The sequence below is a fragment of the Hirundo rustica genome, chromosome 12 (genome assembly GCF_015227805.2).
Source record: "Hirundo rustica isolate bHirRus1 chromosome 12, bHirRus1.pri.v3, whole genome shotgun sequence".
Classification (NCBI taxonomy): domain Eukaryota; kingdom Metazoa; phylum Chordata; class Aves; order Passeriformes; family Hirundinidae; genus Hirundo; species Hirundo rustica.
Genome location: NC_053461.1, coordinates 19713250 through 19739079, shown reverse-complemented (window position 1 = coordinate 19739079; position 25830 = coordinate 19713250). Strand labels below are relative to the sequence as shown.

The 25830-nt window shown below is 51.5% G+C and overlaps 1 protein-coding gene and 1 long non-coding RNA gene across 2 annotated transcripts; both read right to left on the bottom strand.

Annotated features, from left to right (window-relative positions):
- Positions 1–536: 536 nt before the first annotated feature.
- Positions 537–7354, bottom strand: LOC120758418 (uncharacterized). Its single transcript, XR_005702883.2, has 3 exons — positions 7271–7354; positions 1591–1678; positions 537–1034 (listed from the first exon to the last, which is right to left on the bottom strand). It is a non-coding gene; the product is annotated as an uncharacterized LOC120758418 (long non-coding RNA).
- Positions 7355–12516: 5162 nt separating this feature from the next.
- EDEM1 (ER degradation enhancing alpha-mannosidase like protein 1) lies at positions 12517–25584 on the bottom strand. The gene is made up of 12 exons (XM_040076411.2): positions 25205–25584; positions 24447–24519; positions 22902–23005; positions 21952–22123; positions 20702–20885; positions 20033–20207; positions 19438–19558; positions 18889–19059; positions 18212–18285; positions 17394–17490; positions 16459–16644; positions 12517–15530 (listed from the first exon to the last, which is right to left on the bottom strand). The coding sequence occupies exons 1-12, from the start codon at positions 25582–25584 to the stop codon at positions 15441–15443; spliced, it is 1827 nt and encodes a 608-aa protein (XP_039932345.1). The 3' UTR covers positions 12517–15440.
- Between the last annotated feature and the right edge of the window lie 246 nt (positions 25585–25830).

The following is a 25830-nucleotide window of genomic DNA, read 5'->3' as shown; positions in this document are numbered from 1 at the left end:
CCTGGCACAGGGTGCCCAGAGCAGCTGTGGCTGCCCCTGGATCCCTGGCAGTGCCCAAGGCCAGGCTGGACACTGGGGACAGCCCAGGACAGTGGGAGGTGTCCCTGCCATGGCAGGGGTGGCACTGAATGAGCTTTGAGGTCCCTCCCAACCCTTCTGGGATTTTCCACAGTGCCATTTGCTCCTAGCCAGGGCCAGGGAAGCGTGGGAGATGTGGGTGCTGCCCAGCATCTCACACTGCAGGACGGCAGTGGGGAATGATTCAGCTGGACAGGACCAAGGAGGAGCTGGGACTGGCAGGAATCCCCAAGGACACATCGGTGCCGCAGGGCTGGTGAGGAACCCAGCCCCTACCGTGGCGGGATTTGGTTTTTCTCATCGTTGTCATTATTACTGTTGTAATTGCAGTTGCTATTTGTATTTTTCCAGGATCACACACCGCCCTGACGGAGCTGGGGGTGAAGATGCGCGGCTCACCGGTGGATTTGGCTGGTGAGGCTCTGCAGAAGCACCATCAGCGCTGCCTGCCCCTCACCCTGGCCAGCTGCAGCGGCTCCCTCACCAGCCCACGATCCATGGAACGTTTGCCCAAACATCTGCGAGGCAGGCAGCAGCAAATTAACTCGCTGTAATTAAGGCTGGTCACGCGGTGATTTGAGCAGGACCTTTGTGAAAAGGGCGCAAAGAGGCTCCCATCACTCATTAGTGTTGATAAAACACTGGAGCTCTTCTCTAAACAGACGCCCATCAGCTCTGCTCTGCCAAATTGCGACACGAGTCGTTTTAATTAGAGCCTTAATACAGGGCAGGTCGTGCTACACGGGGGACGGGCAATGAAGGGAAGTTTGGGGAAAGCTGGCAGGGGTCGTTTCAGATGTTCCAGGTTGTTAAAAGCCACAGCTTTCCCCTCTGGAGCAGCCAGCGAATTCTGAAGGGGTCCATGAGCCTGCTCCAGTTCATTTCTCTCAAGGAGAATTTCTCCAGATAAATATAAGGAAGTTGAAAGCTTTTCATCTTTGCAGCTTGTTAGGAACCTAGATTTTTAAAAAATAAAATTAAAAAAAAAAAAACCCATCCCAGCAGGGTTTGTTCTGAGGCTGGCTCGCTGCAGGAGCACATCTCTGCTTTCCCCTGCTGTCAGCTTGGTGAAACATCTCCTGAATAAAGTTTGTTCGTTATTATTAGGTCTTAAGATGATTTATGGAAGGGGAGTTGTGGGCTTGGCACGGATCTCTGTGTCTGTGGCAGTAACTCTGCCTCCACCCCACGAAGGACAATGGTGCCTCATTCCCATCCTTAGGGAAATGCATCAAGGTTTGATTGCTAAAGGTGGCAAAAAGTGAACCTTTAAAAAAAAAAATGTTGTGGTTTATTTTTTAACTCTTAAAAAAAAATGAAAATAATTTTAAAATATCTGTCCAGACACCTCTGGGCCCATCAATATTGAGCTGAGCCACGGAGAGCCAGGCCTGGGAAGGGATGGAGCTCCCAGCCCCTCACACCCACCAGGATTTTTAAAAAGCTCTCTGCTTTTCAGAACGTGCACCCAAAGAATCCATTCCTGCAGGAAAGATAGGCCTGCATAATTACCTGTCCTCTGCACTGCCAGCCAGTGCATATTGAAATGTTTGAATGGAAAACTCCGCAGTAAGGCCAGGTCTGAATTATTTTTTACCTCCTGGAAAGCATAAAAAATGAGAAGTGAATAGAATCACCAATACAAGATAAAAATTCTCATCTACTTTCTTTCAAATTGAAGCTCACCCCAGTTCCACATACACAGCATTTTTCACTTCAAAAGCGTTTTGTGCTTACACCAAAACCTCCCCAGCGGGGTTTGTTATTGCACTAATTCCAGTTGCAGGAGAAAACCACAGAGGCTCTCATGGTGTGGTTTTCTTTGTCACATTTTCTGTCCAGGAGGCAGAGCAGGGGGAAACCAGCAGCCACCGAGCCCTAGAGGTGATATCCTCATCCTCAGAGCTTTGAGCAGAACGTTTCCTTCCCTGCATCCCACCCTGAGGATCGCAGCTGCTGGAAGGACTGAACACTCCACCAGCCGGGGAGCGAAGGCTTTGGGTGACCTGAGAGCTCACAGGGACTCCTTCCACTGTCCCAGCTCGTTCCAACCCCCTCCAGCCTGGCCTTGGGTGCTCCCAGGGGCAGCCCCAGTCCGTGCCCTGCAGCCCCAGTCCGTGCCCTGTATCCCCAGTCCGTGCCCTGCAGCCCCAGTCCGTGCTCTGTATCCCCAGCCCGTGCCCTATATCCCCAGTCCGTGCCCTGTATCCCCAGTCCGTGCCCTGCAGCCCCAGTCCGTGCCCTGTATCCCCAGCCCGTGCCCTGTATCCCCAGTCCGTGCCCTGTATCCCCAGTCCGTGCCCTGTATCCCCAGCCCGTGCCCTGCAGCCCCAGCCCGTGCCCTGCAGCCCCAGTCCGTGCTCTGTATCCCCAGCCCGAGCCCTGCAGCCCCAGTCAGTGCTCTGTATCCCCAGTCCGTGCCCTGCAGCCCCAGTCCGTGCCCTGCAGCCCCAGTCCGTGCCCTGCAGCCCCAGTCCGTGCCCTGCAGCCCCAGTCTGTGCCCTGTATCCCCAGCCCGTGCCCTGCAGCCCCAGCCCGTGCCCTGCAGCCCCAGTCCGTGCTCTGTATCCCCAGTCCGTGCCCTGTATCCCCAGCCCGTGCCCTGCAGCCCCAGCCCGTGCCCTGCAGCCCCAGTCAGTGCCCTGCAGCCCCAGTCCGTGCCCTGTAGCCCCAGTCCGTGCCCTGTATCCCCAGTCCGTGCCCTGCAGCCCCAGTCCGTGCCCTGTATCCCCAGTCCGTGCCCTGCAGCCCCAGTCCGTGCCCTGCAGCCCCAGTCCGTGCCCTGTAGCCCCAGTCTGTGCCCTGTATCCCCAGTCAGTGCCCTGTATCCCCAGTCTGTGCCCTGTATCCCCAGTCCATGCCCTGCAGCCCCAGTCCGTGCCCTGTATCCCCAGCCCGTGCCCTGTAGCCCCAGTCCGTGCCCTGCAGCCCCAGTCCGTGCCCTGCAGCCCCAGTCCGTGCCCTGTAGCCCCAGTCTGTGCCCTGTATCCCCAGTCAGTGCCCTGTATCCCCAGTCTGTGCCCTGTATCCCCAGTCCGTGCCCTGCAGCCCCAGTCCGTGCCCTGTATCCCCAGCCCGTGCCCTGTAGCCCCAGTCCGTGCCCTGCAGCCCCAGTCCGTGCCCTGCAGCCCCAGTCCGTGCCCTGTATCCCCAGCCCGTGCCCTGCAGCCCCAGTCCGTGCCCTGCAGCCCCAGTCCGTGCCCTGCAGCCCCAGTCCGTGCCCTGCAGCCCAGGGGAGCAGCAAACCTGTCCCCACGGGGACACAGAGAGATGCTGGGTGTGAAAAGTGCATATTACACAGCTCTACACAAGATATTTACTATATGGATTATGTTGTATTGATTGTTAATGTTGTATTAATATTTTGATAGTATGGTAAATGTAGTTTTGTGGTTAAAATGTGGTTTTTATGTACCAACCACAGGAAAACGTAAAACTTTCAGAGAAAAAGAATTTACTACTTCCTTATCAGAAGAGACCAACTCCTCCTGCCTCGCTCAGCCCTGTGGACGCCATAGAGATTAAAGGAAAAAAGTGATACTAACCAGAGACAATTCTTTGTTTGAATGGAATCTATGCATCATGTATGAAATGTATGAATATTCAACAGGCTATTGCTTTTAAGAGATAATCCTTTGTTAACGGGGGTCCTTCTTCAGAGCTTTTTTTGCTCGGGGAGGCACCCAGACCTCTGTAACTTTGTTTTTTATTGTCTCATATTGTCCTAACCTTAATTGTCCATTTTTTTTAACTCTAATTCTATTTTTATAACCATCTTATTTACTATTAAACTTTCAAAATTTTAAAAACAAGTGATTGGCGTTTCTCACACAGGGGATGCCAGAGCCCTGCTGCAATCCCACATCCGAGGGAGGAGAGCACACCTCTGCAGCTGTTCAGTGCCTGCACTGAGCTCTCTTTGGAGCGGATGCTTTGATTCTGGCACAGTGGTGTAAATGCATTAAAAAGAACAGAACGGAACCGACGCACAGCAGAATTCAGCGTGGGTAACTCAGCACGGCTCAGCTGCGTGCAGTGGCTCCTCCTGCACCTGCCAGGGCTGTGGGGGAGCTCACAGTGACCACGGAATGAGCTTTACCCACCTGCTCAGCCCCTCTCTCCAGCAGGCTGCCAAAAATCCCCGAGGGAATGAAGAGCCGAGGTTCCCTGAGCCTCGGCTCCCCCTTTGGGACCCAATCAGGGATCCCCAGTACTGGATCACCAAAGAGGAGCTTCTGGTGAGGCACCAGCCTTCGGCTGCCACCCGGGTCAGGTTCCACGTGCCGGCAGTGCAGGATGTGCCCCTGGAAGGGTCCTGCACCTGCACGAGTCCTGCACGGCGCTCCCAGAGCGGGGCTGCTGCTCGTCCCCTCAGTCCTGGACAAATGTTTCCCTTGTCCTTGGGATGTCCCCGTTAAATCCCGCCTTGTCTCCTGCAGAAAGCAAGCCTGCCCTTTCCCACTGAATTAAGAGCCAATTTATTACATATTTTAAATTCATAATGAGATCAAAAGCGATAATGCTCGGATGACCCGGAGATCAGCCCGAGACACGAGAGATAATTGTTTCCTTAATTGCCACGCCTGAATTAAATTACTCGTGCAGCGTTGTGTGCCGAGAGGAGAGGAGAGGGTGTCAGAGCCCTGAGCTCTGCCCTGGAGAAAACTTAATCCCCCAGCCAGCTCCACGTCCTGCTCCCTGTGCCAGGGCCACCAAACCCGGCTGCACCCCAGGCTCCAGCGCTGGGAACGGAGTTTTGTCCAGACTTTGGCCTGGAGAGAGGAACTGGGACACACAGCCCAGGAGAGGAGCTGGGGGAGGCTCCTGCCACCATCCCAGGCTGCCCCAAGCCCCATCCAGCCCGGCCTGGGACACTTCCAGGGATCCAGGGGCAGCCACAGCTGCTCTGGGCACTTGGGGAAGAGTCCATCAGCTCAAAACCCTTTGGGCTGTGAGCTGTGCCAGCCCGTCCCAGGGGGGTGACAGGGACACCAGGCACCCCTCCCTGGCACTGAGGGCAGCAGAGCCTTGGTTCCAGCCAGCCCCAGCTGTGCCCACAGCCCCTGGCGTGAGAGGGTGGCTGGAGACACCGATCCGCTCCTTACACTGCTTTTTATGCATTATTTAGCCGTGGTTAAGGAGCCGGGGCTGCTGCGAACAGCGGCAAATGAGGGTGGCATTAATTTTAAAGAGTCCGTAATAGCTATCAGGTGGTTACAGGATTTATTATAAATAACTCGGGGATTTGCTGAGTCCTCAAACCTGCACCAACAACTGATCACTGAATAAAAACATCCCAGTGAAGTGCAACTGCGAGTTATTAACCTGAATTTGAAAACCCATTTAAAGCTGCTAAGAAGGCGATATTAAAGGCAGAGAAGTCATGGCAGCCTGTTGCTCCAGTTCCAGGATAGGTGATCCAAAGGACTCAAAGATAACATTAAAATGAATAATATATAGAGAACCTTTCCTGTCTGCCAATGCAAGGTGTGAGCACCCCCAGAGCCTTTGCTGCACATCCCCACCCACTCAGAGGAGGAGGAGATTGTGTCTCACAGGCAGCTGGGAACGTGTGCAGGAACAGGGAATAACAGACCTGGAAGCTGAGTACAAAGGAGGATTAATAGCAGGTTAATTGAAGGGTTTGTGCGAGGTTAATCGGGGAAGTAAGAAAAAGCACTCAGATGATTCCCATCAAAAAATCCTCAAAGCCGCTGGCTGGAAGTCCAGCTCCAGGAGAGGGAGATGGAGTCGGAGCAGAAAACAAGACTGGGGTTGTAAAGAGAGCAGAAACCTGCTGTAAATCAGATAAAGATGCTGAGGGGCCCAGGAGATGCTCTGGGGGCGTCCACTGACCACAGAGAGGAAATCGCTGTGGAGGAGGTCGGGGCAGAGCTCCCCAAAACCCCCTGAAGAACAGAAACAGCTGAGGGCTCTCAGAGGGCAGACTCCCTCCCAAATCCCACCCAAGGCTGCCCCTGCCTGGGGGAAGCCAGCCCTGGCCAGACGGGAGCTGCAGGAGCAGCTGCAGGCACACGCATTGGCGGTGACATCGCCTCATCCCGGCCCTTCTGCATTTGCAGTGTCGAGAGGGGGGAAAAACATTATCTTTTCTCAACAGATTTGAGAACTTTTTAGCCCAGAAACTGCCTTGACCCCCAGCTCCTGCCCCGAGGCGTTCCCTTTGAACAAATCCTGGGGCTCCAGGAGGGGCAGCTGCCAGGCACGAGCGCCTTCCTCGCTCTCGCCGCGTTATAAATAATTTCCATAGAAACTGGAAACGTTCCCTAAACCAACAGAGGCTCCCTTATTCCCAGCAATTATCTTAAGGTCTGATTTGCATTTTAAATGTCGCCTGTATAAATTAAAACTGTTTACTGTCATTATTCTGAGTCATCTGGCAATAGCCGGCTACAGACTTCCTCTGCATCCCCTGCAACCCTCTCTGGGGCTGCCTCCTCTGACACAGGTGCCTGGCTCCTTCTGCAGGCTGGGAAACATTCCCCTTTTCCCTGAACTGCCTCGCTGTGGCAATGAAACTCTTCCAGAGCATCGCTTGGGGTCCATTTTCCAGCTGCTGCTGCAGATTGCGCAGCTGTTCTCTCCTGAAGGGATCCCAGGGAGCAGCAGCTTCCCTCATTTTCCAGCTCTGCTTTGCATTCCCCTGCATTCATTTTTTAAAACTTGCAGTCATTTTTAGGTTATAAATGAGCTTTTTTTTTTTTTTGCTTTTTTTTTTTCCTCCCTTACACTGAACTTCAAGGACAAACAGAACAACTCCACGTTTGAGGAGTTTGAAAAGCACTTTGATAATCCAGGTAACCAACAGGCTGTGCTCTCAGTGGCTCACTGGCAAACTGGGGGGCTCCCAGTTCAGACTGGGAGCCCTCTCCTGACCCTCAGGGCACAGGGGTGAGGCTGAGTTCCAGTCCTTGTCCTTGAGAGGATCTGCTCCCTGGGTCACACCCGCCAGGTCTGGCTGATGGATGCCACCGCTGCCCATTTCCCTTGGGAATCCCTTCCAGGACCGCCAGTGCAGCCTTTGACCGATCCCCGCCTTCCCAAACCGTTTTCCCCACCTCCTCCCCAGCATTTCAAACACTCCAGCCAGTACAAGGCTCTCAAATCCGCCCTGCTCAGAGCAATATTCCCAAATTGTAGGTGGGGAAAACCAGACTCCAGCCAACTCTACCTGGATCAGACGGATGGGACCAGCAGCAGTGACGAGGGGCAGTTTTACAACGTTTCACCCCAAAAAAGGCTTCATAAAATGTCCCTCAAAGCCAGGAGGAGCTGGAAGGGCAGGTCCTGCCCACCTTCTGATAATTACTTGTTAATCACAGTCCCCTGGTGCTCGTTATTTCGTTGTAACAATTCCCAATTTTTTCTTCAATTATTATCCCAATTTTTTCCATCCTTCAGACAAACTCTGGCAGTGAGACCCGGATACGCTTGGGATTAGAAGCTGAAGAGGAGCTGCTCAAATCACAGCTCCTGCCTGGAGATTAAAAACTGAGAGAAGAAAGACACTTCCCTTTAAATATTCCCCAACCAAACTTTTAATTATTAAAAAAAAGCACAAAGCAAGAAAGCAGAAACATTGAAAATCCAGGAAACCTTCCCCCAGGTCCGAGCCTCAGCATGGGAGACAAAACTTTCCCACTCTTTTCTCTCCAAACCAGCAGCTCCATTTTCCATCTTTCTCCCCGGGTGAAGCACACGTGGATATCAGAGCCCCAGAAGGGTGATGTCCTTCAGCACAATCATCCGGGAGAATCGTTATTCTCAGGAAGTTTATGAAATTATTATTGTGTCCGACTTTCCAGTTCAGCTTAGGGATCAGGCTGGGTGAACTAATTCCATCTCCCTAATGATTAAATGCTTCATATTAATGCAACCCTGAGCAGGCAGGTTCAAGCAGCCTGCCTTGCTTCCATTCCCTGCAATAATTAGATCTTGAGGATCATTCTCTGCCTCCTTGGCTTTCTCTAAACTTGTTGTTTCTTAAAAAAAAAAAAAAGCTTTCCTGCACTTTCTGTCCTAATGGGCAAAGCGTGGCTTTGCCTCTGCCTTGGAAAACCGTGGATTTATAGATTTAAATCAGCTGGAGGAGCCAGGCAGGGGAGCAGCTGGAGTGAATCCCTCAGGACACAGCCAGGAATCACGGAATTACGGCTCCTTCCATGCCAGCACCAGAAATGCTTTGCCACAGAGGGCGAAGCACCAAAAGAGAACCTCTGTGCTCTCCCAGCGTGAAAACCTCCAAGCTGCTCCTGCCGGGAATTCCCTGAGCTTTTACCAGAGTGAATCCCAGGGAAAGCCCTGGGCAGGAGGGAGGGAAGGCGAGAGCAGAAGGCGAAGCAGGAGCCTGGTTTGTCCTGGAGATCTGAGCCTTTTTCCACCCCCTCCCTCCTGGAACTCACCCACCCGCTGCTCACAGCCCGCCGGGACCAGCGCGACGACGGAGCCCGAAATCCAGGGGCACGGAGGGGATGGATGCGGCCAGAGCAAATCCCTCACAAGGGTCTTTTCCTGCAGCCCCTGTGGGATTGTGTCCCACCGGGGCCGCCCCAGGCCCCCCAGCCCAGGGGTGCGGCCAGCCCTTCATCTCCAGAAGTTTATTTTCACATGGAAAAGGGCGCGGGGTGTGTGAGACCGGAGCTCTTTTAATCACGGCACCGCCGCAAAGCGCCCGGAACAAAGGGGCTGTGCTGCTGCTGTGCTCCGTGCGCAGGCAGAGCTGCCCCTGATTGATTAGAGCTGCCCCTGATTGATTAGAGCTGCCCCTGATTGATTAGAGCTGCCCCTGATTGATTAGAGCTGCCCCTGATTGATTAGAGCTGCCCCTGATTAGCTAACAGGAGATTTCGTGGCTCACACCCAGAATAAAGAGCCTCCTTATGGACGGGACAGAGCACACAAAGCAGCGCAGCGGAGTTTAATAAAGCAGAGAAGCGGCAAAGGGAGAAAGGTTTTAATTCTTAATAAGGAGATCCATGGGTTTCATTAACCAGCGTTCAAAGGGGGGGTTTTTTAGGGTTGCTTTTATTACCTAATTAATTAAAGCCTGGCCAATAAGACAGATTAGTCCGATGGAATTGCATCTTGTATTAATAGCGATACTAATTAATCACCCAGCTGAAGCGTTCCTCTGCGCTGAGGAGAAATCATTGCAGGGTAGGTTTGGAGAGGAAGCTGGGAAGGATGGGCGTGATTTTCTCCCCCAAATCGTGATTTTGATGATCAGACAAAAAAAGTGCAGGAATAACCATAAAGTAATGAGTCAAACATTTTTCATGGCATTTCCGAGGTTTTAAATGTATTTTCTGAGCCCTTTCCACAGAGCCATCCTTGCTGTGCCCCGTGGTCCGTCTCCACATTCCCAGGATGAGGAGGCCGTGGATAAACCAGGGCTGAGACACAGGGCATTATCCCAAAATCTCCCGAAATCTCTGTGACCTCCACTCACACACAAAGAGCCTGAATTCCAGGGAGTCTCGGATGGGACATCTCAACTCCTCCCCTTCTCCTTATCACACATTCTCAGCCAGGGAAAAAAAAAGGGGGAAATAGAAACAGAATGGGGAAAACAAAGAGGAAAAAGAGAGGGAAAGGAAGAAACTAAAGCAAAGAAAAAAGAAGGAAAAACAAACAAACAAACAAACCTGCCCCCCCCAAAAAAAACCAAACAACCAAACAATATATGTTGAATATCTGAATTTTCTGCCACCAAATTACAGATAATTCTCCTTCCTACTCTCCAGCAGCTCCCCCAGATCCCGGCTCGGCCGTGGTGCATCCGTGCACTCGGCTGCAGGCAGGGGAGCAAAAGCAAAGGAGAGGGAATCATTTGTACATAAATACTAAAAAAAGAGAATCTGTAGCTCCCACGTAATTTGTTTTCTCATTAAGCAGCGTCTGTGAGCACGGGGATATTTGATCTGTTAAAAATGCTTATTTAAATACTCCTTCTAGAGTTAATTTTTCCTCCTGAAGGCTGCTGTAAAAAAAAAAAAAAAAAAAAAAAATCCATCTCCAGTGGAACAGGGGAGGGGGAAAGCGGCGTTTATTTCAGGCCGGAGTTCGGCGTTCCATGTGAAGTTCTGTGACAGAACCACACTGCTGCCACAGCACGAGGATGATGATTCATGGAGCTTTCCAAGAGCCGTGCATGCTAGCAATGACTTAGCCCAAATGAACGCGATCAATAATTAACAGTGTGCGGATTGCCATTATTGGAAAGCCCCTGGGCCTTACCCAGCGAGAAATTTCAATTATTCAAAAGTATTAATAAACTGAAATATTATTTTCTTTTTTCTTCTTTTTTTTAAAATTTGTCTGGGTTTTGTTGTTGTTGTTGTTGTTTTGGTTTTTTTGTATTTTAGAGCACCCGCCTCGAGTGTGGAAAAGCCCTGTGATCTTCCAATGCCAAGGGAATTCTCCCCACAATCTCCAAATTCCAGGGAGTGTTTCCCATGATCTGCAGATTCCAGGGAATTCTCCCCACAATCTCCAAATTCCAGGGAGTTCCCCCCACGATCTCCCAGTTCCAGGGAGCTCTCCCCACGATCTCCCAGTTCCAGCGAGTTCCAGCCACGATATCCCAGTTCCACGGAGTTCTCCCCACGATCTCCCAGTTCCAGGGAGTTCTCCCCGTGATCTCCCAGTTGCAGGGAGCTCTCCCCACGATCTCCCCTCTCCCCAGGGCAGGGGGCACTGGGGCACTCCCAGTCACGCCAGTTGCTCCCCATGGAGACTGGAACTCCTTCCTGGACCCAGTAAATCCCATCCTGATCACCGAGGCTGGGCTGGGGCTGCTCCCAGTTCACCCAGTTCCCCCAGTTCCCGTCTGTGGCTCATGCAGGAGGTCAGAGCATCCTCCCCACTCGAGTACTGGGCCATAGCGGTGCCTTTCCCTCTCTTCCCAGCGTTACCTAAATAAAAAATCCCTTCCCAGGGCTGCTCTTTGAAGAGCCAACCGTGCTGCTTCCCCCTGGAAAATGGGAGTGACCAACTCTGGGTAAGGCGGCAAAAATCACAGATCCCTGGGGGGAAAAAAAGTGCTTTTCAGTAAAATGATTCCAAAGCAATGCCTCTCCCCAGTGTGGGGACAAACGAGGCACAAAGCAGCTCCCAGAGAACATTTCTTGGCGTCCTTTGGGTGGACAAACCTTACCAGAGGTGATCAGTGACACAAAATCCCTCCCTAAAAGCAGCTCCAAGCCCGGATAAAGCGACCGTCCCTAGGAATGAGCAGTGCCACGTCCCTTTCCCAGGCGGGGATGCTTTGCAGCTCCCCGGGCGGTGATAATCCCGCATTCTCCCCGGATCTGTAAAAGCGCCCCGGAGCCCCGAGGTCCCAGCGGCACAGGCAGAGGCTGGGACCGCGGCACAAGGGAGGGCTCTGCTGGAAGCAAACCGGAGCTACAGCATCACACACCTCCGGCCCGCTCCGAACCCAGCTGGAAACGTGCGGTTTACTCTAAAAAAAGGGAGTCTTCAATCACACGTTTGGGTTTTAAATCTCTTATCACAAGCGATCTTACTGCGCTCCAATCTCCCGGGAAAGCAACAATGGCAGAGAGGGTTTTTTTGGAGATAATTTCTTAAAAGTGGGATGGAAAAGCTGCAATCAATGCGCTCAGTCCCGACCCGGAGCTGCTCCAGCCTCTGGGGGCAGATAAGGCAGCGAGACAAGATAAGGAATGACAGCAAACAGCGGCTCAGGGCAGTGAGGAAATGTGCAGCCACAGGGAAAACATCAGAGCTGGGGTGCCTGCCCCAAAATCAGCATTCCAGCCCCTTTACACTCACTTTGGGATTGACACTTAGGAGTTCTGAATGCAGCAAATTATAGAAAGGCAAGGATCTCATTATCCAGACCCCCAGAGGAGCTTTAAAACCACTGCAAAATTCCCATCTCTGACGTTCAGCAGAGATTTCCCGGGAAGCTGGAATTTGATGCAGACACAGCAAAAGCCCTGCCAGCTCCCACAGCCTTCGCACCAGGACTGCAGAGCAGGAAACAACACAAGAGAAAACAAACCCGGGAGGGGAAGTGGCAAAAGAGACCCAATAAATCCAAGTGATGCTCAGGCAGCTCATTTGCACCTTCCTGTTCCCAAACCTGCACAAGCTGTCTCCCAGGCTGGTTATCCATGGGCTGCAGAGGGCCCAGCAAGGGTGCAGGACCTGCTCTGAGAGCAGGAACGGCCACTTCACTTAGCCCACATCAATCCCTGCTCCCAGCTGCCCCCAAATCCTCATGGAGAGAGGGAACAGCAGGAGAAGAGCAGGCCCTGTTGTTTCGGGGTGGGTTTATTCCCCTGCAGGAAGAATAAAAGGGATTCTCCCAGCTCTAACCAGAGGGAATCCCGGTGTACAGAAGGTGCAGGGAGACCCCCTACGAGGCAAACACACATCAGAGTAGTCAAACACGGTACTTTTTAATGCAGATTTGCAAAACGCAAGCCAAGTGTTGAAAATTCAGGACATTTCATGAAAGCACATTTGGTCCTCTTCCAAGTTTCCCGTCCCCAGTTAAATACTTCATGGATAAATAACAATTAAGCATACATGGCACTTTCAGTTAGGAAAACCTGATATTGCACATGATACCAAGAAATACAAGAGTGTGTTTCAGCAGGAGATTCCAGCACTGTTACCAGTTCCATTTGGATGCCACTGACGTGTACAAAAGCTCTCGTTTTAGTGCAGAGCAGGTGCCCTGTCCTTACAGAGTAAAAACCTATCCAAGCCATTTGCAGAACAAAGAGGAAGAAAAATTGGCTCCTGAAAGAACACAGAGTCTTTTACCACCAGCCTCGGTGAGGATAAAGAGCATTTCTATGGGAAGATGATTGTCACTGCACCGGGCAACAGAAATTCCAAAGCAATTCCCAAGGGAAGCTGACCGTGTGCGGCTGGAAGGCTGCAATTCCTGTCTGGGCTGCTCCCGTTCTCAGCCACCTTCCACTACTCCTGGCAATCACAAGGAAAACACAATGGCAAAACAATTGAGCAACTTCCTCTCAGTCGTGGAATTCTCTCTGGAAAGCTCTGGAACAGATTCTACGCACAATCCTGGGCTGGGACCCTCCCCTGGGTTCAGGAGTTCAGAGGGCACAGACACAGAGAGCAGGCAGTGTCACATTCAGGGAGCTGAACTGGGAGTCAGGGACAAACCCGGACCAGGAGGAGCCACCAGCACACTTAGGGTGCGTCTGTCCTGGAGTCCTGTCAATTCCAGAATCCTGTCCATAACAGAATCCTGTCCCTCCTGGAATCCTGTCCACAGAATCCTGTCCATCCTGGAATTCTTACCACAGAATCCTATCCATAACAGAATCCTGTCCTTCCTGGAATCCTGCCCACAGAATCCTGTCCATCCTGGAATTCTTACCACACAGAATCCTATCCATAACAGAATCCTGTCCTTCCTGGAATCCTGCCCACAGAATCCTGTCCATCCTGGAATTCTTACCACAGAATCCTGTCCTTCCTGGAATCCTGCCCACAGAATCCTGTCCATCCTGGAATTCTTACCACAGAATCCTGTCCTTCCTGGAATCCCGTCCTTCCTGGAATCCTGCCCACAGAATCCTGCCCACCCTGGCACTGCCACTCCTGAGTTCACACAGCCAGTGTGGGACGCAGTGCTGGGCTCCCACCCCACCATTTCCCATTCCAGACCTCCCTCCCTGGCTGGGGGTGGCAGAATTGTCCCCCTCTGCCACCTCCTGCCCTTCTCACCCTGCAGGGGCTGGAAGCACAGCCTGGACCTCTCCCAACACCTTGAATTCCTGCTCTCCTTCGAAACAGACAGCTCAGACATTCCAATAATACCTCTGGCAAAGCCAATCCTACAGCAGCTGGAATCAGCAGCTGCCTCAAACACCAAGGCAACCCGTTCTACTGCAATAATTTGGGAAACTTGAACCTATTTCCCTCTCCCCCCTCCAACCCTTCACCCCTTCAAACACACATAATAAGACTAAGAAGACTTGATGATTTTTTTTTTTTTTTCCTGAATACAAGATTCAACTGCCATGGAATAGAAGATTCTACAACAAAGTCCCTGAGATGCATCTCTACATTAAAAGATTCCAACAATAACCTCTCCAGCACAAACTTCGTATTTATTAGAAATGTTTTGAGTTGCAACACGTGGTTGATGAAAACCAATGTTGTTGCAAGAAGGTGAAAATACAGCAGATCAAGATGCCCTTGTATTTACGCCTCAATTTAAAAGTCATTAACCCAAAAATAACATTCTGCTACTTCAACTGTAGTCAAGTTAGAAGTATGCAAGCAACGGGGAACCACTGGAAAAACACCCCAACTTGTTCTGTTTAAAATCGTTTTGGCCTCAGTTTGTTGTCATCCCTCAAGCCCTTAACTGCTTTCTTCCTCGAAGTTCATAGATATTCTTCCAGCATCTTATAAAAACAAACATCTCTTTTTAAGTGACTTTGGGTTCCACTGTATTTTGCAACCAGCTCGTCAAAAATACTTTTCCATCTTCCCAAGGAAGCTCAGTTTTCCCTGCTAGTGAAGAGAACTTAAGGCACTAACACGTGAATCCTGTCAGGAATGTGAAATAGTTTGTTCTTCATGTACTGTGACACAGGTTCTTAGCAGCATCTCTCCCGAAAAGGCACTAAAACTTGGCAAACAAGGAAACTTTGGGAACTTCTGCCCGAGTGGCTTTGCAATCCCCCCTTCCCTCCCCACAGTCCCTTCCAAAAAGGCACCTGGACTGGTTTGATCTCTGGTTTCTGCAGCTACAGGCTCTCACAACCCTGCAGGTTCTGTCAGCTGTGAGTATCAGGGATGTCAGGCTCCACCAACAGCTCTAACACCGCCAGGAGTTCTCTTCCCAAGAGTACATAGAGCAGTCTTGTTTCAGCAAACCCAGTGGGTTCCTACCTGAGTAGACCTTAAGGTTGTGTATTGCTAGTCAGAAAAATTCAGTAATTCAACCTGGTGTAAAAAAAAATTGCACTTCCCCACTCCTCCCCCAAGCCCCGAGATCGTCTCAAATGAAATCCCAGACCCTGCTCCAGAGGGACATTTGTAACACAGCTACAAAGAGGTAGCTAAGTGGCACAGGCCAATCTGCCTTCTTTCTCTTTTGAAATATCTCCAGCCTTCATTTGCAACAACATATTTCACAGGAAGTCTCGAAACAAGAGCTGTCTGTTCAGGTGGCACGGGAGGTTAGCCCAGCTCGGGGGACTGAGCTCCATCTCCTTTGTGTCCAGGGGACTGCTGGGGGGCTCAGCCTGTGCAGGAGCAGCTGCAGGGGGAGGAATGTCTGCAGAGGAATCCCAGGCTCCTCTGGAGTTTCCCTGCAGAGCCCCTCAGATCAGTCCCACCATTCTGTCGATCTGCCTCATGTAGTTGCTCTTCAGGGGCAGCAGGTACCTCCTCTCATCAGGGACTCTGTTGCACTGGGGAGAAAATTTAGATCTTTTTGAAAACTCAAATCCAAACCCAGGCAAGCCCATCCCCTCTGCAAGCCTTTCAGATCCTCCCAGCACAGAAAACTGTACCAAACAACGCTTTTTACTCCAACTTCCCCTCGTTCTTTGCAGCACGAATCCCATAAATGAGCAGCAAGCGTTTCCTCGGTGCAGGCTGCAGCTTCCAAACACACAGCACAGCTTGTTGTGCAACCGAGATTTCCCTCACTATGACAACTGTGAATGTTTGAAATAATGCTCTTTTTCTGGAGCTTCATGGGGAGGAGGGAAGGAACCACCCCAGAATCTACCAGCAGAGATTTTAAAAAATTGTCCTTCACTGCCCTAGTTAAGGTGTCCCTGCCCATGGGGGTGCAATGAGGTGTCTTTAAGGTCCTCTCAACTCGAACCATTCTGTGATTAAAGCCAGATCTGTTCTGGTTGGTGATGGGCACTGGAGCAACTGTCCGGGGCTCAGCTGAGGCCTTGCTAAGGAGCGTCCCCTTTACACCCCCCAAAACCACAGTGAGGAAGACAAAGCTGGGTTTAGGTGACCCTCTCCTTCTCCCTTTGCCCCTGACAGCAACACTGGAGGGGCTGAAGGGCAAAGGAAAGGGGAAGGAAAAAATAATTGGAAGCAAATTAACAAAGAACAACAACAAAAAAAACCACCACCAAAAAAAAACAAAACAAAAAAGAAAAAATGGCTGCAAAATACTTGAGAGGGAGCAGGTTTCACCTTCACCAGAATCCCTCACAGGATCCCATGGATGCTGCTGCAGAAAGTTCTTTTCACTGGAGCTTCTGGGTGTTTGACATTTCTAAGGGAAACACTCTCCAGCAGCACTTCCAAAGGGTTCTGTTTGTCCTGCCTGCCCCTCTCCCCCCCTGCAGGAGCAGCCCCTGCTTTCCTTACGTTGGAGCTGAAGTTGGCTGCCTTGAGCTCGGCGGGTTTGGTTTTGTGGGCGCTGTCCTCCTCTCCAGGGAGGATGTCCTCCCACAGCGAGTTCCGGAAACGCTCGTCCACAGACACGATGTGGCCCTCAGTAGTAAACATGAACTTGTTCCCAGATTTATGCACTGGATTCTCTTCATCGAACAACTGAAGGAGAGAGGGGAGAGACAGTCGCTGGAGGCGTGCCACATCCCTCATCTCCCGGTAACAAGGAGCTGGAAACGGGTACTCACGCTCCCAAGGATCACACAAAAATACCTTCTAGTGCTAAATAATGCTGGAGCAAAGGGAAATAAAGAGTCTTAATGCAAGGGATGGATCTGAGCAGTTAGAAGAGCAGAGCAGAAGAAAAACTTCTCACACAACTTAAAGTGCCCTTATTTTTCTAAGCTGCTCTGTGAGGCATTTCCAGGCTGGCATCCACTCAGTCACAGATTTATTTGGCTTTCTGCACTAAAGGAGATTGAGAACAGGGGCTTAGGCAATGTCAGCCCAATTGCTTTCTCCTGTGAGTGCCAAAGCCCAGCGGGGAGAAAGCAGAGGCTGCTCCAGGCAGGAGGGCTGCAAGCAGCAATCAGCCCGGAGCTGAGCAGCAGCTGCCTCCAGTCCTGCTGCCTCTCCTTTCCAGCCTCCTCCCAAAGATGTGCAGCCCTCCAGGCTCAGGAACCACTCCTGGGCAGCTGCCTCACCTCAGAGACTGGGGTGAGGTCAAAGGAGGGGAGCTCAGCCTGAATCACCCCCACCCACAAACCCCAGAGCCCAGCAGGTTGTCATTAATGATGCTCCGCCCCAAACCCAACTCAGTTTCCAATTAATAATTAATAATTCATAACCTCCTGCCCCCTCCTCTGCCATTTTTGTGCACAGTGTCTTGGCAATGAGGACCACTGACGTACCAGGTACAAGTATTTACAGGTTTCACTGAGGAAAAAGCTCTCCATCCGATCCTCCTTGGTCTTCTCCACCACATGGTGCAACGTGGCATAGCCACACCTGCAACATTGGACATTGGTCTGGGGTCAATTCCAGCTGAACTGCCCTCAAAGTGCTCCCCAGACATTCCTTCAGAGCATTCCAACTGCCAGGGGTGAAGTTCAAATAACAACTGTGCTGTACAAGCACTCACTGGGTACTGCTTCTGGGGTGCTGAGGGCTCTGTGATCACCTGAGCCCCGCTCAACAGCAAGGTCTGGCCTGGCTCATCATGACACATTTGTCTAGAAAATGAGTCAATTCATTATAAGGAATAAAAATTCATTGTCTTCCCCCTGAGCCTTGCAAGAAGTTCAGCTACTCAGTATTAAAGTCAGGATTCAGTGCTGCTGTCTTGAGCTGGAAGCTGATATCCGACAGCATCTGGCTTAGGGGCCACCCCTCGGTTCAGCTAAACACCATGAGGTGAGAAATAATCCTGCAGGATCCCGAGGAAAAATCCCAACCGCTATTTTCAGCAGCTTTTAGCAGCTGATCATCAACAATGCATTTTGAAAGGCAGTGATAAAATTCCTAAGGTAGAAAGTTGCCGCTGGACTATAATTTCATTTTCAGATGGGAAAGAAAGAAGTGCTCAATAAAAAAATCATCACTTGTGTCTTTCAAGGAGGGCTGGCTTTTCTGGTTTACCTACATGTGGCAGACTGGATTCTATATAATATTTGTATAATAAAATGTAGGTATATAGCACTGAGAGAAGAAAAGAACATTGAAGACTGACTTTGCTTTTGTATATTTTTCCAAACTCTGCAGAATATCCATTCCCACATGAAGGTAAAACGGGTTCTTTGTGGCCTAAATAAGGAAGACAGACAAGAGTTAGAGTCAGCAATTTTGAAATCTTGTAAAAATAACACAACAAAGGCCTATTGGTACCAGAGTCTTGTGTATCACAGCAAACTTATCTTTATAGGAGCATGACTTGGATTAGCCAGTGCAAGCTTCTCACATTTGCTTTAGTGCAAATCCTAGAAAACCTGCAGTAAATCCAAACTCTCTGATCCCTTCCTTGTGGGCAGACAGGTATTTTGGTTTACTGTGCCTGTGCCTGGACAGTACCGCAAGGAAAGCTGCTACATTTACTTCCAACAATTTTGGCTGAGCAGTCACGCGTCCCTGCCTTGTAAAAACCTGCCAGCAGCTTTTAGAAAAGGTTGCTTAGCGTTGTTCTTGTCTTATAAAAAAGGCTATTTCTGAAGCAAACAGCAGAGCTGCAACATTGCACAACAGTGCAGCGCCTGCCCAGAGAGCTCCACGTGACAACGGGCAGCTCCAGGGCTGCCAAACTCCACTGGCCAGAGGTCGTGGGGGGAAAAGGGACTGTGGGGGGAAAAGGGACTTCCTGAACAACAGCACTTTGGCCAAGCCACGGTGTGCAACTCAAGAGAAGTCCAATACCTGATAAAGAAGATACGTGGACTCCACCAGCTCCGGCCTCAGCGGGTAGAAGGGAACATCTGGGGCCTGCAGCTGCCAGTTGTACCTCTCTGGGAGAGCTCCATAGCGTTTCCATATGGCATAATAGAAGGCATGGAGACAAATGGCATCTTCCACATCTCCTATCAACACCTGGGCACGAGAGACACGCACACTGAGCGCTGCAAGCCGGCAAAGAGGAGAACACGGCATCCAATACAACTCATCACAGAAAATCAGCCCCAGGAAGTAGCAATGTATTCATTCTTTGCAGTAAAAGCTTTAGCAAAGCTCACAGCACAGAATACAAATGCTGAGGTTACAAGAGGGAAGCTGAAAGTCTCTCAGACCCAGCAGAGAGCAGGCCAGGCCTCCCCACGTTGTTGTGTAAATGCAGAGCTGAGCTGAACTTTTATCAGAGCAGCCAGATGCAAACCCACAGGTGGGAGCTCAGCTCAGAGCTCAGACTCATTCCCAGTCCAGGATTAGGATGGGCCTTTCTACTTGGCCCTCAGCAGATGGAAAGCTTACCTGCAGTCCAGGGAAAAAGGCCTGCAGAGAGTCAATCCAGGTGTTCATCAGCTGGCCCGTGTACATGTTCACGTTGACGTACAGGGGAGGGTCACCTTCTCCTTCATTGCAGGCCTCCCGACTGCCAGGGAACAAAGCAGCATGGAAACGCCTCTGCTTGAGGAGAGCTCAGCACACTGCCTCCAGCAGAGGCAAGCAGCCACCCCTTGCTGTGCCGGGCTCCTTGTGAAACACCAAACATCAGTCATGCTCTCACAGAAGTTAATTCATTAGGGGATGTATCCTATCGCAGAGCTCTGCCAGCGGAACCTCTTACCAAAAAGTCATGCTAGGCAAGATCAGGCTCTCAGAAGAACAAAGCAGCCAATTTAATACATTTCTTTTGCAGTGCCAGACTTTTCTCAGCTTTAACATTTATAAATGGGACAGGAACCAGTCTGGCTTCTCTGCACCCCATCAGCTGCTGAGGAATGAGGAGACTAGCATGGAAATGAGATTTTGCTTCTTACGGCAACAAGGAGAACAGAATCTCTAGAGCATGGCACAAAGCACTGTAACAGCTGTGGAGGATTCACTGCTGCCATGAATCACATACCCTCTCCTCAGGTGGCTCTGAATGTTCTGGTAAGCAGCGTTGAACATCTCCAGGTCCTCCTTTTCCCCAAAGAGGATGTAGGACTTCAGCAGGTACTCATAGAACGAATCTGACCCTGCTCCCAGTCCACTCTGCTTCCCGACCCAGTGACCAGTCTGGATGTTCACAACATTTCCTACCAGAACAAACAAAAAGTTTAGTCTGAGGTTGCTGAGTATATCAGAGAAAAACAATCCAGCCAAGACTAGGGAATACTACACGTTCAGAAATTCCCAAGGAGGAAGGATCAAAGATTAACAGCAGATGAAGCGTTTCAATGGTGGATTCATCTGAGGAACACCCACACACATGCAGTCATTTTAAGTACTTTTAGTCATCTGCCAATCTGAATTACATCAATGGGCACATAAATCAGGGCCTTCAGTTCCATTCCCCAGTTTTGTGACAAATGCAATTTGAAAACCTGTGCCCTAAGGAGTCTTCCAGAGACTCCATTTTCCTCAGAAAACCCCCAAGTGCCACTTGTTCCCCACAAGTCCTGGGTACACAAGGAGAACGTGCCTGAACAGCTGCAGAGGGAGCAGAAGGACAGAGGTGAGGACACAAGAGGGAAGCGTGCCCTGATGGCACAGCCTGAGGCAGGCTAGCACAGCAGCACCCAGACATTACCCAGCAGTCCAGTGTTATTGCTCCTGAGGCTCCACAGTGCCTTCACAGCTCTCCTGGCCACCCACTCGAAGGTGGAATCACCAAGCAGCCTGCTGAGGATCCCAAACTCCACCAGCAAGGATCCAGCTCCTGCCGTGCAGGTCTCATTGTGGCTGTCTGGAGGAACCCCCTTCTTCAGGTTCACCTGTGAACAGGGACAGGCAGGCTGCACTCAGCCAGCTGTGCTCACAGCTGCACCCTCACCCTGAGGAACGAGCCTTTTTGGTAGCTTCTGCACGACGTGCAGCACGGAATGTGCACACGGACACAAAACCAGCACACTGCTGCTTGGAAAGCCTTCCTGGAGAATTCCTGACATTCCTCTTCCAGCTTTAGACTCATGTTTCTCTTATACCTGCTAACCCTTGCAGTCTTCACTCCAGTTTTTCATGCTCTCCACTAAACATTCAGGCATTTCCCTCTTTGCTGCTCCTCAGTTTGTGCTGTTGAAACCAAGAGTTTCCTCGGTGGATGCTCCTCCCCTTCCCCATGGAACGCAACGCTGAAGGGAAGTTACACCACCCTCATCCGCTTTACCAGGCCCTGAACAGAAGTGAAAATTCACATTTCTACAGCCTGGCATGTCTGGAGGAAAAGCAGTGCTGCTGTCTCCAGAAACTAAGAGCAGCCAGGCGAGTGCTAATTATAGTTTTGCAGTTTAGGATTGTTCCAGTAGTAGTGACACCCTTCTCCTTGCCAATGCATCTGCTTAAAACAAGAGGCTGCATCATCCAAGAATCCCAGGGTATCGAGTACCCAATAAGCAGTCTTCAGGAAAACTATAAATTCTAAGTCCAGGATGATAAATATTTCAGAAGAGTTTTATTCTGATATAATTGCTTTAGTAGCAAGTCACCAATGGAGTCGCTTTCCTCAGCTATTTGCCTTTACAGTATTCCTTGTTAATGACAGTATTGTTTGCTGCTGTGTGACACAGGGCAGGGAATGCTCCAGCCAAACAGCACAGAAACAAATGACTCCTGACCCACAGGGAAGATAAACACAGTGAAAAAACAGCCCAGGGAGAACATTCACTGGACAGGAGGAGCAACCTGTATTACCCACATCACCAAACCTTAGGGCAGTGTCCCCTGCGTAACTCAGAGCAGGCTCAGTACCCCAAGTGCACAGAGACGGGCACAAAGTGTAAGTTTAGGACTGTGAACCACTGCTTTGAGCCTGTTTGCCCCAGAGCTGCTGTGCCCACTCACCCGAGGGTAGGGAATGCCAGTTTTGGTGTTCTCAAAGGCTGGGAGCAGCCTCACTGCCAGGTCATGAGCCAAGTGCAGCAGCTCGTTGTCATAATCCTTAATGGTCATGTCGCCAAAGGGCTGCTTGGTGTCTGTAATTATGATGTGGGCAGACAGCAGGCTTCCCAAAACCCTGTGGGAAAAGGAAAATCTGGGTTTTCAGTCTGTTCTGAACCTCGTTCTTCACCTAAACACCTTACTGGTGTCAGAATGTGCTGACAGGCACTACACAGAATGATCTGGTTTTCCCTCACCAGTAGTGAACACATGTAGAAGTCATGCTGTTGTCAGCCACAGTATCCCAAAACCTGGTTCTGCAAAATTTACCTAACCCAGGAGCTCTTTTAACAAGTTTGCTCTGGAGTGAAGACCTCCTTGTCCCTGCAAATGGCAGGAAGGCTGTTACATAAACTTTGTACTCAGAAAAAAGGAAGCCTAGCCAAGTGAAGCAGGAATAAACACTGCTTGAGACACCCAGAAAATGAAACCCTTTAAAATCAGACAGTATCTAAATCCATTTCCAAGACAGAAGAGTGTTTTTCACTAAAATGAAAGTGAAAGAGAGCAGAAGTCCGTGAAACAGGAACAAACTGGAGAAAAGCTGTCCCAGGGTTGTTTGCTGGGCACAGATCTGAGTCTCTGCTGCAAGACTGACAACAGAAAATCAGAGTCTGCAAGCACGGAGCCAACCAGTGTCTCACTGCTCCAGGTCACACGGGACTGATTAAAATTGTTTCCAATATGAAAGGATGGAGTATTTTCACAGAAGATTAAGAAACAGCTTACTTGAGGAACAATTTAGGGAATAAAGCCTGCCAAAGACCTCCTAATCAATGATTTCACTTTGAATTGCACACACCAAGTCTTTGACCTTGTTACTGCTCTAAAGACAGAAACTCAGCACCACATACCTGATTGTCGCCTCGAACACTTGGACTGTGGAGTCTTTGTCAAATGAAACCGTGTCAATCACCAACTTCACTGCCTTCTGGAATTCTGAGGAGTTTCCCATTACCTTTCACAGAAAAACAAAGCTAGTTTGCACAACTGTTGCTTCAGAGGAGGGTTGGGGAAGAGAATGGCAAGGTCACATCTTAGCCCAGCAGTCAGATTTAGCACACTGAGTGTTCAAGCTGCCTGAACTACCAGTTCAAGGGTTTAGTTTAGCTTAAAGCATAACACAGCTTGCAGAACAATGAAGTTTGGTTTAATGTTTATTTAACCAATAGCCAGTCCAACCTTTCAGGTTCCTGACCCAACACTGCACATCCAGAGCTCCCATGTGCCTGCTTCCTACAGGTCTAACCTAGAAAGTGAATCCACTGCATCCAGAGACAGATGTAAACTCAGCCTGAGCTTTAGAGGAGCAGGAATGTGGAAGGAAAACACAGGTTCCTGCTTGCCTGAGCTCATGAAAAGGCTGGGACATACCTAAATTTTTAACCAAAGCAGCAGGTGCCAGCTGTCCCCTTTACCCAGACCCAGTGGGGAAGCAGCACGTGTTTGATCTGAGCAATGAGGAGCAGAACAGGCTTCCCCCATGCAGCAGCTTCTGAAACACAAGAGACTTTAGCAACCAGAACCTTTACACTTCAGAAAAGAAGTTAAGTCTGCCCTGCTGGTGATGGAGGACAGGAAGGCACCGTTACCAGCCACACAGCACAGATCTCAAACTTCTGTCAATAAAACCCAACACTTCCCTCACTTCTGCTTTCAGTTCTGCTCAGAGCTGCCCTGCTCCTCACCACTGCTGCAGCACCAGGATAGAATGGGAAGGGTTTTCTATCCCAAAGAGCCCAAACCACCTTCTGCACCAGAGGAGATCCATATCCCCCGTGGCTCCACACATCAGTGAGCTCTGACACTCCAGAAGGCACAAAACCTGCCCTGGCTGCACAGATGAGGATAATGAAACCTGCTGGGGTCTCTGCAAATGCCCAAGCAGGGAGCTCTTCCTCACGAGCCTGCCCCTAATACAAAAATGAGCTGTTTGCTCCTCACATTACCTTCCAGTTTTATCAGAAATGCAGGTGAGGAGCAGCTTTGTGGGTTTTCCCTGCCTTCTTTTCAGCAGTCTTCACACAGATCCCTGTGTCAGTCATGCCCTCTCTGCCAAGTGAAACACCCAGAGCTCTTCCAGCTATTGTGCACACACTGAACCCTCCTCCTGATGGACCTTTCAGCAACTCACAGCAGCTCCAGCTCAAATCCACCCATCCTGAGCACCAGAGTGATGGCACAGCCCAAAGAGATCACATCCGAACCTTGGGGAGGAGCTCCAAAATTTCCGGTCTCTTCTGGAAATCTCTGCTGGCAACCCCAACATTCTGTTACCCCCATGTGACACTGCTGGTTTGTGATCCAGCTGTTAGCTGGTGATCCAGCTGTTTGCACCACCTGGGCAGGCCTTGGGGAGCACCCCCAGCCAGGGCAGTGTCCCCACGCCAAGGACTCACCGCCAGCGTGTCCAGCGCGTCGATCAGTGTCAGGGAGTAGTTCCCCAGCACATCATTGATGTTCAGATTGGAGCTGGAAGAGCAGAATCACAGACTTGTTAAGGTTGGAAGAGATCTGTGCAGATCATCCAGTCCAATCCCCTGTCCAGGCAGGGTCACCTGGAGCAGGTGACACAGGAACGTGTCCAGGTAGGTTTGGAATGCCTCCAAAGGGGGAGGCTCCACAACTCCTTGGGCAGCTGTTCCACAGCTCTGCCCCACTATGGAAAGAAGCTCATTCCAATACCTGAAGGGTGACTACAAGAAATATGGAGAGCAACTGGAGTGACAAGACAAGAAGAAATGGCTTCAAACTTAAGGGGAATAGGTTTACATTGGATATTAAAAACAAATTCCTCCCTGGGAGGGTGGACAGGCCCTGGCACAGGGTGCCCAGAACAGCTATGGCTGCCCAAGGATCCCTGGCAGTGCCCAAGGCCAGGTTGGCGCAGCCTGGGACAGTGGGAGGCGTCCCTGCCATGGCAGGGGTGGCGCTGGGTGGGCTGTAAGCTCCCTGCCAACCCAACCCAACCCATTCCACGACGCATACAGAAGTGGAACTCGTTATATTTTAGCTTATGGCCTTTGCCAGCTGTGCCGTGGCTGGGCAGCACCGAAGGGAGGCTGGGGCCGGCCTGACCCCCACGGAGACACACCGGCACCGACGCCGGCCCCGCTCCCGTGCCCCCCCCAGCAGCCGTTCCCCCGGCCGCACTCACGGGTCGCGGCGGTCGGGCCCGCGGCCTCGGCAGTGCAGCGGGTCGAGCTCGTCGCGGGGGAAGGCGTGCTCCATGTAGCTGTCGTAGCCGAACACGAACATGCCCCGGGCCGCGTCCCGCAGCCGCGCCCGCAGCTGCGGGGGGAAGGCGCCGCTGTAGCGCCGCTCGTACTCATCGCCGCCCGCCGCCGCGCCCCACAGCCGGGCCCCGCGCCCCGCAGCGCCCGCGGGCGGGCCGGGCAGCGCGGGCGGCCGCGGGCCGGGGCAGGGCAGGCGCGGGTGCAGGCACAGCCCGCGGGCCAGCGCGGGCAGCAGCGCCAGCAGCGCCTGCAGCCCGAGCCGCAGCAGCAGCAGCCCCAGCACCACCGACCGCCATCGCATGGCCGCCCGCGCATAGCGCAGCGGCGCCGCCCGAGCCGCGCCGCGGCCCCTTTAAGAGCGGAAGGGAAAGGCGGGTGGGGCGCGGCGCGAGGCCCGCCCCTGGCGCGCTGCTATTGGTGGAGCCGGCGCGGCGGCGGCAGCGGCCGCCGGCCATAGGACGGGCCGTGTGTCACTCAAGGGCAGCGCCCGGCCGCCTTAAAGGGGCGGCGCGGCGCGGGGCGGTCGTGGCACGGCCCGCGGCCGCGG